General features: G+C 53.6%; 1 protein-coding gene across 5 annotated transcripts in view; it reads left to right on the plus strand.

The window, feature by feature from the left end:
* Positions 1-2,673: 2,673 nt before the first annotated feature.
* Positions 2,674-12,180, plus strand: part of PGAP2 (post-GPI attachment to proteins 2) — a 36,537-nt gene continuing 27,030 nt past the window's right edge. For 2 of the 5 annotated variants that reach the window (XM_075919684.1, XM_006137099.4), the window contains exons 1-4: positions 3,752-3,906; positions 6,611-6,737; positions 10,375-10,549; positions 11,185-11,437. In XM_075919684.1, coding sequence (XP_075775799.1) covers positions 10,385-10,549; positions 11,185-11,437 — 418 coding nt within the window. In that variant the 5' untranslated portion in view covers positions 3,752-3,906; positions 6,611-6,737; positions 10,375-10,384. Of the gene's footprint in view, positions 2,773-3,751; positions 3,907-6,610; positions 6,738-9,955; positions 10,029-10,374; positions 10,550-11,184; positions 11,438-12,180 lie in introns of those variants that run through there. The other 3 variants (XM_075919685.1, XM_075919687.1, XM_075919686.1) reach the window with 3 other exon arrangements.

Consider the following 12,180-nt stretch of genomic DNA (forward strand, 5'->3'; position numbering starts at 1 on the left):
GGCAGGCCCAGCATGGGGCAGTGGGCTGAAGGGCAGGGGCAATTGGGGGGGAAAGGCCCAGCATGGGGCAGTGGGCTGAAGGGCAGGGGCAATTGGGGGGGGCAGGCACAGCATGGGGCAGTGGGCTGAGGGGCAGGGGCAGTGGAAGGGGGGCAGGCCCAGCATGGGGCAGTGGGCTGAGGGGCAGGGGCAATTGGTGGGACAGACCCAGTGTGGGGCAGTGGGCTGAGGGGCAGGAACAGTGGGGAGTAGGGGCAGTGGGGGGCAGGCCCAGATGGGGCAGTGGGCTGAGGGGCAGGAACAGTGGGGAGTAGGGGCAGTGGGGGGCAGGCTCAGGACAGTGGGGGGCAGGGGCTGAAGGCCAGAGAGAGTGGGGGGGGCAGGCCCAGAGGGGGACAGTGGGCTGAAGGGCAGGGGCAATTGGGGGGGGCAGGCCCAATGTGGGGCAGTGGACTGAAGGGCAGGGGCAACTGGGGGGGGGCAGGCCCAGCATGGGGCAGTGGGCTGAAGGGCAGGGGCAATTGGGGGGGAAAGGCCCAGCATGGGGCAGTGGGCTGAAGGGCAGGGGCAATTGGGGGGGGCAGGCACAGCATGGGGCAGTGGGCTGAGGGGCAGGGGCAGTGGAAGGGGGGCAGGCCCAGCATGGGGCAGTGGGCTGAGGGGCAGGGGCAATTGGTGGGACAGACCCAGTGTGGGGCAGTGGGCTGAGGGGCAGGAACAGTGGGGAGTAGGGGCAGTGGGGGGCAGGCCCAGATGGGGCAGTGGGCTGAGGGGCAGGAACAGTGGGGAGTAGGGGCAGTGGGGGGCAGGCTCAGGACAGTGGGGGGCAGGGGCTGAAGGCCAGAGGGAGTGGGGGGGGCAGGCCCAGAGGGGGGCAGTGGGCTGAAGGGCAGGGGCAATGGGGGGGGCAGGCCCAATGTGGGGCAGTGGGCTGAAGGGCAGGGGCAATTGGGGGAGGCAGGCCCAGCATGGGGCAGTGGGCTGAGGGGCAGGGTCAGTGGAAGGGGGGCAGGCCCAGCATGGGGCAGTGGGCTGAGGGGCAGGGGCAATTGGTGGGACAGGCCCAGCATGGGGCAGTGGGCTGAGGGGCAGGGGCAATTGGTGGGACAGACCCAGTGTGGGGCAGTGGGCTGAGGGGCAGGGTCAGTGGAAGGGGGGCAGGCACAGCATGGGGCAGTGGGCTGAGGGGCAGGGGCAGTGGAAGGGGGGCAGGCACAGCATGGGGCAGTGGGCTGAGGGGCAGGGGCAGTGGAAGGGGGGCAGGCCCAGCATGGGGCAGTGGGCTGAGGGGCAGGGGCAGTGGAAGGGGGGCAGGCACAGCATGGGGCAGTGAGCTGAGGGGCAGGAACAGTGGGGAGTAGGGGCAGTGGGGGGCAGGCTCAGGACAGTGGGGGGCAGGGGCTGAAGGCCAGAGGGAGTGGGGGGGGCAGGCCCAGAGGGGGGCAGTGGGCTGAAGGGCAGGGGCAATGGGGGGGGCAGGCCCAATGTGGGGCAGTGGGCTCAGGGGCAGTGGAAGGGGGGGGCAGGCCCAGCATGGGGCAGTGGGCTGAAGGGCAGGGGCAATTGGGGGGGGCAGGCCCAGCATGGGGCAGTGGGCTGAGGGGCAGGGGCAATTGGTGGGACAGACCCAGTGTGGGGCAGTGGGCTGAGGGGCAGGGTCAGTGGAAGGGGGGCAGGCCCAGCATGGGGCAGTGGGCTGAGGGGCAGGGGCAGTGGAAGGGGGGCAGGCACAGCATGGGGCAGTGAGCTGAGGGGCACGAACAGTGGGGAGTAGGGGCAGTGGGGGGCAGGCCCAGATGGGGCAGTGGGCTGAGGGGCAGGAACAGTGGGGAGTAGGGGCAGTGGGGGGCAGGCTCAGGACAGTGGGGGGCAGGGGCTGAAGGCCAGAGGGAGTGGGGGGGCCAGGCCCAGAGGGGGGCAGTGGGCTGAAGGGCAGGGGTAATGGGGGGGGGCAGGCCCAATGTGGGGCAGTGGGCTCAGGGGCAGTGGAAGGGGGGGGCAGGCCCAGCATGGGGCAGTGGGCTGAAGGGCAGGGGCAATTGGGGGGGGCAGGCCCAGCATGGGGCAGTGGGCTGAGGGGCAGGGGCAATTGGTGGGACAGACCCAGTGTGGGGCAGTGGGCTGAGGGGCAGGGTCAGTGGAAGGGGGGCAGGCCCAGCATGGGGCAGTGAGCTGAGGGGCCGGGGCAGTGGAAGGGGGGCAGGCCCAGTATGGGGCAGTGGGCTGAGGGGCAGGGGCAGTGGGCTGAGGGGCAGGGGCAGTGGAAGGGGGGCAGGCCCAGTATGGGGCAGTGGGCTGAGGGGCAGGGGCAGTGGAAGGGGGGCAGGCCCAGCATGGGGCAGTGAGCTGAGGGGCAGGGGCAGTGGAAGGGGGGCAGGCCCAGTATGGGGCAGTGGGCTGAGGGGCAGGGGCAGTGGGCTGAGGGGCAGGGGCAATTGGTGGGACAGGCCCAGCGTGGGGCAGTGGGCTGAGGGGGGGCAGGTCCACGGCAGTGGGGGCCAGACAGAATGTGGGGGCCGTGGGCTGAAGGCCAGGGGGCAGTGGGGGGCAGGGCTAGGCCAGTGGGGGGTACTGGGGGGCAGGGCCGGGCCAGTGGGGGCAGTGGGGGGCAGGGGGCTGAAGGCCAGGGGGCAGTGGGGGCAGGGCCAGGGGGCAGTGGGGGGCAGGCCCGGCGTGGGCTGCGGGCAGCAGCGAAGCGGCGCGGCCGGGCCGGGCGGGGACTGAGCGAGGGGCGGGCGGAGCAGCAGCGGCCGGAAGGGGAAGCGCCGGCAGGTGAGCGCGGCCGAGGCTCAGCGCAGCCCGGGGCCGGGAGCCTGCGGGAGGGGAGCGGCGGGAGCCGGGGAGAGGGGGGGGCTGGAATAGGGTGGGGGGGGCCGGGGGAAGGCAGGGGGAGAGGGGGGGCTGGAATAGGGTGGAGGGGGGGCCGGGGAAGGCAGCGGGAGAGGGGGGGCTGGAATGGGGTGGTGGGGGGGGGGCCGGGGAAGGCAGGGGAAGAGGGGGGGCTGGAATAGGGTGGGGGGGGGCCGGGGAAGGCAGGGGGAGAGGGGGGGCTGGAATAGGGGGGGCCGGGGAAGGCAGCGGGAGAGGGGGGGCTGGAATGGGGTGGGGGGGCCGGGGAAGGCAGGGGAAGAGGGGGGGCTGGAATGGGGTGGGGGGGGCCGGGGAAGGCAGGGGAAGAGGGGGGGCTGGAATGGGGTGGGGGGGGGCCGGGGAAGGCAGGGGGAGAGGGGGGGCTGGAATAGGGGGGGCCGGGGAAGGCAGCGGGAGAGGGGGGGCTGGAATGGGGTGGGGGCCGGGGAAGGCAGGGGAAGAGGGGGGGCTGGAATGGGGTGGGGGGGCCGGGGAAGGCAGGGGAAGAGGGGGGGCTGGAATAGGGTGGGGGGGCCGGGGAAGGCAGGGGGAGAGGGGGGCTGAAATAGGGTGGAGGGGGGGGCCGGGGAAGGCAGGGGAAGAGGGGGGGCTGGAATAGGGTGGAGGGGGGGGCGGGGAAGGCAGAGGGAGAGGGGGGGCTGGAATGGGGGGGCCGGGGAAGGCAGGGGGAGAGGGGGGGCTGGAATAGGGTGGGGGGGGCAGGGAAGGCAGGGGGAGAGGGGGGGCTGGAATAGGTTGGAGGGGGGGGCCGGGGAAGGCAGGGGGAGGGGGGGGGCTGGAATAGGGTGGGGGTGGCCGGGGAAGGCAGGGGGAGGGGTGGGCTGGAATAGGGTGGGGGGGAGATGGGGAGAGGTGGGGCAGACAGGAGGAGAAGCAAGTGGGGCAGTATTGGGAGGCAAAAAACTGGGGAGGTTTGGGGGAGAGGAGCCGGGGTATGGGGTGAGGAGCTCCCTGGGGTTTTTGTTTTGCCACCCCCCAGAGGTGAGAACACTTGTGCAGTGGGTTTCCAAAGGGCCCAGCTCCCCAAAACTGCTTGTGAGTGTTTGTGCTCAAACGTCTTGCGCAAGGAGGGGTGTGTGTGTCTGTGTTTCACTCATGAGTTTTGGGGCTGGGCCCCCAGCATCAGAAAACCAGAGGCTCATGCAAAGGCTGTGACACTTCCAGTTCTGCAGGCCAGTCCCACCACCCAGGAGCTCAGAGAAAGGCTCTCCCCCCCCCCTCCCCACAGATGTACATATGTATCCTTCCTTCCCAGTCACTGGGGGCATTTGCTTAAAATCCAGACTGCGAGCTGCCCTGATCTTTAATATGAAGGGCTCTGTCATCTTTGGCCTCTGTGCCTGAGTAGGAAAGGGCTGCTCTGCGCTTTCCCTCACCTCTGCACCTTCTCTGTCAGCTTCTTATAACTTGAATACTCTAATTCACTATTTTTCCCCTTCTCTGCCTCCCCCCCCCTCGATCCCTTATTTATTTTTGGAACTGGACTTTTAATGCTCCATTCATCGGAAGACGTGGGTTGTGCCCACAAACGCTCATGATTCCATCTACATGTTTTGTTAGTCTTTAAGATGCTGCTAGACTATTCGTTGTTTTTTAAGTTTCTACAGGCTTTGGTCAGTGTGGAGATTTCTGGACTGGACAAAGCCATGAATAGAATAGACAGGGGAGAACAATCCTGCATTCACCAGGGTGGCTAGGATAGACTAGATTAGTTGTTCTCTCTTCTGTGCATGTATTGTCATGTTATGAATGTATGTGAATGTATTGTTGTGAGTTGCTCCTCTCTAAGGATAGGCCTACAGGCGCAGTGATGTGAAGCTAGCATGGATGTGAATAGCTTAGGTGGGCAGAGACACGCCCACCTTTGGGTATATGATCTACATGCTATAAAAGAGCCTTCCAGTTCTACACTGCTATTTTTAGCCGCTTGATGTTCCTGTTATCCCCTCCCCACCCACCAGAATCTTTCACTGCTGAGTGTAGTTACTAGCTGTAGCGTGGACACAGCCTCTCTTTCACTGTGGAACATGGCTACCGGTGTTCCCTGTACTTGGGCAGCTACCCAGGAGAGATTCAAAGGCCACCCATCTGATGAGTAGAGCGCACACAACCAGCAGCATGTGTTTCTGTTGGTGGTGTGCATGTGCACATGCCTCAGTGCATATAACAAAATTAGTTTACACATGGACAGAAAAAATTAGAGGGAACATTGGTGGCTCCCTATATCCTATGTACCGTAGCAAGTTTAGGTAATGCCTTTGTGTCCCAAACTAACTATTGCCCCATTGTTTATGAGGCTATTGCTCCATCGCTCATGAAGGCTGAGCTATAGAAGTGTCATTCTTTGAATACAGCTGCAACTAGGGATGTTAAGAAGCAGGTAATTTGCTAATTCGTGTAGTCAATACACTTTTTATCAATTACATGATTAGTGGGTAAGAGAAGTTAAAGCTCATGGCTCACTTCAGGTCCAGGAGCTACCCCTCCACGGCTCTGCAGTTTCAATGTAATAAGAGCTGGGCGGCTCTGCATTTAAATGTGTGTAGTTGACAGCATTAACCGATAAGCTTTTGTTTTTGCTTATCAGTTAATCGACTACTCTATTACATCCCTAGCTGCGACATCCATGAGATTGTTGCACAAATAAATAAACAGTATTTCGTTAGCAGAACCACAGCCATGTGTTTAGTGCGGTCAGTTGAGGAGGTGGGTTCCTGACCCAAAGAACTTATGACCTGAAGTGGAAACTGACAGAGAGAAGCACAGCTCAGGTCCCAGCTGCTAAATCCCACCCTGACTTGCACTGTGTGGTAATTAGCCTCCTTACGGGTTTATCATGATTTTACATGGCAGAGGGCAGGGACAGCCTTACTATTTTCAGGGACCCATATTGGCAATTTTGAGACTGAATCCCGAGAATTGCCGAGCGCTTGTAACTCTCATTGTCTTAAGTGGGATGGCAGCACAACTCTTTGGAGTTAGGCCATATGCTTGCATGATCTATTTCTAATCTGTTCCTTGCCAGAGGAGAGAAGTTGTAGCTAGCTTGGTGTAGCTTTTTCACCCCATCTGCCATAGGGGAACCTTAAACTGTGACTAGCTGAGCCTGGAGAGCCAAGAAATTGTTCCTGTTGTTTGTATTTAAAGACCAGCCCTGGATCTGCAGAATTTGAGCACAGGATTCCAGAGATAAAAGGTTCAGAGGGGTAGCCGAGCGAGTCTGTAACAGGAAAAACTTCAGAAACAATGAATATTCTAGTAGCACCTTAGAGACTAACAAAACATGTAGATGGTATCATGAGCTTACGTGGGCGCAACCCGCTTCTTCAGATAATCGGAATATTAGAAGTCCGGTCTGAAGAAGTGGGTTGCGCTCATGATACCATCTACATGTTTTGTTGGTCTTTAAGGTGCTACTAGAATATTCATTGTTTTTTAAGTTTTTCCAGTTACGGACTAATTCAGCTACCCCTCTGAAGCTTTTAAACATGCAAGACGCTGCATTCGGCCATGTGGAGTGGAAATCCGTCAACCGCACAAAGAAACTCGCACAGATCCCAACAGACATCTTCCTTTACTCACTCTCTCTCGTTTTTCTTTTTCCTTCTCCCTTTTTTTTTCCTCTCCTCCCCCTCCCTTCCCTTATTTATTCTTGGAACCAGAGTTCTAATATTCCAGTCATCTGAAGAAGTGGGTTGCGCCCACAAAAGCTCATGATAACATCTGCATGTTTTTTTAGAGATAAAAGGCTCATATGCTGACCCCTGTATGACCTTACCTGCCTACCCCTGTATGACCTTACCTGCCTACTGACTCCTAGCATCTGTGTGCTGATCAGATCACACTGTTGAACTCCTAACATATAGGTAAGCACAAATACAATTAGTGTTTACTTTTTATTTCCTGACCGTATGGTTTGCATTTCAAATTATTCAGTCCACTTACAAGTGGACTGAATAATTTGATCGTTATCTACAGGAAATGGTCATCTTTACACTTTCATTACATCTCTAATATTTTCTTAAAGGCTGATCTGGATCACTTTAGTATGGTAGTTTAATCGTCACTGGCTCAGTGTCCCAGTACATAACCCATATGCTAACATTGGCTAACTATTTGGGCTGCCAGAATCCATTAGTTAAACCGTCACTGATACCTTATTGACTCCCAGCATAGCCTGCTGACTGACTAGATCCGCATGTCAACACTGAGAGTCAAAAAAACAAGTTCACACAGCTTTATTGTCTAAAGAGAGAGCAGCGCAGTAGAGGAGAGAAGGTGTTAATACCACACAAATCCTTCCCAGGAAGCAGATTCTCGTGGCATGGTCCATTCCCCTTCTACAGACGGCGGGGGCCCAAATATCCCTCTCAACAAGCCATCTTCAATAGCATTACTGTTTACATGGTTACCAGGTTGTTCATGTCACACATTTAATTCTCCAGTGTTGCCTTTGGTGCCTCCCTGTATTTTCCCATCTTTTGTTTTGAATATTCAATTCAAAATGTCAAGGGGCATGAAGACAGTCCCTACTGCAAAGCATTCACATTTCTGACAGTTTCCTTGTTCGGCTCCTATGGTACGTAGCAATCTAACTTTGGGCAGTTTTTGTATTTGTCAAAGCCCAGTGCCACACTCTGTGGCTATGTCTGCACTGACATGACCTTGCGCAAGAACTCTTTTGCGGAAGAGTTCTTATGCAAAAACTCTTTCAGAAGAGAGCATCTACACTGGCATGTGCCTTTGTGCAAGAGATGTGCTTTTGTGCAAGAGCATCCATGCCAGTGTAGATGCTCTCTTGCCAAGAAAGCTCTGATGGCCATTTTAACCATAGGGCTTTCTTGCGCAAGAAATTCATGTTGCCTGTCTACACTGGTCTCTTGCGCAAGAACAGTTGTGCAAGAGGGCTTATTCCTGAGTGGGAGCGTCAGAGTGCTGGCGCAAGAAGCCCTGATTTCATACATTAGAACGTCAGTTGACTTGCGCAAGAACACGCGGCCAGTGTAGACAGGCAGTAAGTTTTTGCGCAAGAGCGGCTGCTTTTGCGCGAGATCACGCCAATGTAGATGCAGCCCCAGTGTAGACATAGCCAGGAGAAAAGGGGCAGGTTTGGCCAGTCTTACAGCTCACACCTAGCAGGTATGCCACAGGCTGACTCAAGCCCTTTAGCCCCTTGCCCCAGCTCAGGAATAAGCCCTTTTGCGCAACTGTTCTTGCACAAGAGGCCAGTGTAGACAGGCAGCATGAATTTCTTGTGCAAGAAAGCCCTATGGTTAAAATGGCCATCAGAGCTTTCTTGCGCAAGAGAGCACCCGTGTAGACATAGCGGCTGCGTCTAGACTGGCATGATTTTCCGCAAATGCTTTTAACGGAAAAGTTTTTCTGTTAAAAGCTTTTGCGGAAAAGAGCATCTAGATTGGCACAGATGCTTTTGCAAAAAAGCACTTTTTGCGGAAAAGCATCTGTGCCAATCTAGACGCGGTTTTGCTCAAGAAAGCCCCGATCGCCATTTTCGCCATCAGGGCTTTTTTGCGCAAAACAGTTTTTAGCTGTCTACACTGGCCCTCTTGCACAAATACATTTGCTCAAGAGGGCTTTTTCCTGAACGGGAGCAGCATAGTATTTGCGCAAGAACACTGACAATCTTACATTAGATCGTCAGTGTTCTTGCGCAAATTCAAGCGGCCAGCGTAGACAGCTGGCAAGTTTTTCCGCAAAAGTGGCTGCTTTTGCGGAAAAACTTGCCGGTCTAGACGCAGCCAGCCTGTTTGTCCTGGGGCATTGGGAAAGAGACAGCGTGACACAGCAATTCTCAGACTATGGCTGGGAACCCCAGAGTGGGTCGCAGCACTGTTTTCATGGGCTTGCTTGGGCTGGTGTTAGACTTGCTGGGGCCCCTAGCCAAAGTCCAGTCGCTTCAACCTTTGATGGTGGGGCTCAGGTTACAGGCCCCCCACACCTGGGGCAGTGGGGCTCAGGTGAGCTCATGCTCTCCCCATCCTGTGGGTAATGTATTTTTTGTTGTCAGAAGAGGGATGCAATGAAGTGTGAGAACCCTTTCCTTTTGCAAAAGCAAGCAAGAATAGGCATAGTACAATTTAGCATGATTACCCAGCTCATATTTATTAGATTAATACCATGCATATGATACCTATTCATATTGGGAGGGCGGGGAAAGTGTGTGTATAAGAGACTGTAGTGACTGGAGAGGCCTTACTGAGAATGCTTCATCAGGGAGAACTGCAAAGAATGAGACAGGTATTCCCCAAAACTGGTGGTCCTTTTCAGTTTTGCCTCACCGGTAACAAAACAGCTTCTCTACTTCCTTACTAGTTACCAATAAGCCCCAAAATGCAATCTCCCTTAAGCAATTCAGCTCTGGGCTACTACCCAGGCAGCCAAGTCGAACGTGGTGAGGATCACTTCAAAACTTTTTCACCACAGATAAAGCTCTACCAGTCCCAAGAGATTGCACACATCACTCACCAGGTCTGTGACTATTTCAGATTTTAACCTAAATACAACACTTACTGACAATTCTTATTAGCTAAATGAAGATGTGGTTAAAGACCGTTATACATACAGCTATGAGTAACTTTCCTAAGTCAGTTTCATAGTTGAGCAATTGATCTGTAGAAAGTTCTTCCAGAATCAGTTCCATAGATTATGGCCCAATCAACAGTCCATGAATAGAATTTGTTCAATTCTTTCCATAAGAATTTGCGGGGGATAGTCCAGGGTACCTGGAGATCTCAGTCTTCCAGCTTGAACTTCTGACAACATTTAAGCCAATGTGAGACAAAAAGATCAGGACATAGAATTATTGTATAGATCTCTGGCAGGCTATAATAACCTCTTGGATGCCTTTCTTGGATGAAGAATAGAGAATATACATTGTTGCTTTGAAGTCAATTCCTATTTCTTATGTATACACATTAATTAGTATTAGGCAGTTTATAGATTCACAGGTGATATACTACAAAGTTAATATTGAAATACAGACCACGATATTGTTACACCACCTATTTCATCTACTTGCTAATATTCCCTTTTGATCTCTGAACCAATAGTATATAATAATGAAATATTACAGACAGGAACTGACTCCTAGCATCTGTGTGCTGATTAGATCACACTGTTGAACTCCTAACATATAGGTAAGCACAAATACAATTAGTGTTTACTTTTTATTTCCTGACCGTATGGTTTGCATTTCAAATTATTCAGTCCACTTACAAGTGGACTGAATAATTTGATCATTATCTACAGGAAATGGTCATCTTTACACTTTCATTACATCTCTAATATTTTCTTAAAGGCTGATCTGGATCACTTTAGTATGGTAGTTTAATCGTCACTGGCTCAGTGTCCCAGTACATAACCCATATGTATTGGCTAACAACCTGTTGCAGTTATATGCATTTTACCTGCTGAAGTGCTCTTGGAGGTGAATGTTGCAGTAAGAGGAGGGACAGTCTTCAAATAGTTGCTTCTTGCTTTCAGGTCCAGCAACATGTTTCAGGTGCCATTGCCTCTGGATCGAGATGGGATCCTCTTCCAGCTCCGCTTTACCACCCTGGCTATTGGGACCGTGTGTTGCCCGCTGTTTGGATTCCTTTTCTGCGTGATCTGGTCTCTGCTGTTCCACTTCATGGAAACGACAGCCACTCACTGCGGTGTATGTGTCTGCAGCTTGGTGGAGACCTTAATGAGACTCACTAGACCCCAAAAGCAAAATCTGTTAAATATGTGATTTCTCAGAGAAGGGCAGTGTTATCTAGTGAGTAGAGTAGGAGACCGGAGCATCAGAAGTATTGTGTTTTATTCCTGGCTTCTCTGTTCATTTGCTGTTTAAATTTGAACCAATTACTCTCCTCTGTTCCTCAGCCTATGTCTCCAATACCGCAAAAATTTGACCTAAGGCATGCAATTGCAGCTATGTGAATAACGTGTCTGGAGTCACTGTACCTTAGGTCAAATTACTGCGTGGTCTACATTGCAGGGGGTTAATGGAAGAAACACTCCCATCGACCTGCCTTACTTTTCTCATAGTAGGTAGAATACAGGGGTTGACTGCAGAGCAATCTGCAGTCGATTTGGCGGGTCTCCACTAGACCCACTAAATCAACTACTAGTGGGTTGATCTCACCGCATTGATCCCCGCTGTAGTGTACATGTAGCCTTAGTTTCCTGATCTGTGAGCTAGAAAAAGACTTTGCCCTTGTTAAGCACTCCGGCATCGTAGAAAGCTGGAAATACGATTCTAATACACAGTCCCAGTGCCTCTTCCCCAAACTGTCATTTTCCTCCCAGGTCCCCAATTACCTGCCCTCTGTCAGTGCCGCGATCGGCGGCGAGACACCTCAGCGCTACGTCTGGCGTTTCTGCATTGGCCTCCACTCGGCGCCCCGCTTCCTGGTGGCCATTGCATACTGGAACCACTACCACAGCTGCCACTGCCCGCACCCTCGCTACCCGCGGCTGTGCCACATCAACTTCATCCTCAATGTGCTTGAAAACGTTGCTCTCCTTTTGCTGACCTACGTGTCTTCCTCAGAAAACTATGGTAGGTTGCTACTGCGTGCTGTGCTGATTCTCTGGGTTGTAACAGTTGGGGTTCTGCAGTCTTGGGTCCCATTTTTTTTAAGTGCTTATTTTTGAGATCGCGCGTCGAGGAGTAAATAAAAATGCACATGTTCTGTGAAAATTAGAGCCCCCCTGTATTAATGAAAATACCAGGGACTTGTAAGTTAACTAGTTGATCATCATGGTAAGGGTGCGACATGGCCAAGATCGCACAGGGAGTTAAGATGAGATTAGAATTTAGGATTTCTTCAGTCACAAGTGTGCGCTCAGATCTTGTTCCCCATTTTTGCCACTTTGCCCCATTACAATAAGAAACTTTTGAAAGTAAAATGACCCATTCTCACCTCAGTTCAGGTAGATTCTGTCTTCTATGCTGATTCCTTCTCTACATGCTTATAGCTTTCTCTCTGATAATTTCCTGTGTGTTGTCTCATGAAGTTGTGTTTTGTTTTATGTTAAAGCCACCTGCAGCCTGTGTGTGTGCATGTGCGTGGGTATGTGTGTATGTGTGTCTATGCGTATATGGAAGGCTTGGAGCTGCGCTTCTCCCATCTCTTTCCACATGTGAAAATGTTGGTCTAACTCACCGTGGTTAGCCATGGTTTAATTTTAAGGTGCAGAGACCGACTAGTGTAGTCAACAGCCCTGTAAGAATGGCACAGTGGCTCTTTATTAGAGTTGCCAGTTTTGGTTGGGTGTATTCCTGGAGATTTGAACGCATGA

Source organism: Pelodiscus sinensis, chromosome 1, assembly GCF_049634645.1.
Source record: "Pelodiscus sinensis isolate JC-2024 chromosome 1, ASM4963464v1, whole genome shotgun sequence".
NCBI lineage: Eukaryota > Metazoa > Chordata > Testudines > Trionychidae > Pelodiscus > Pelodiscus sinensis.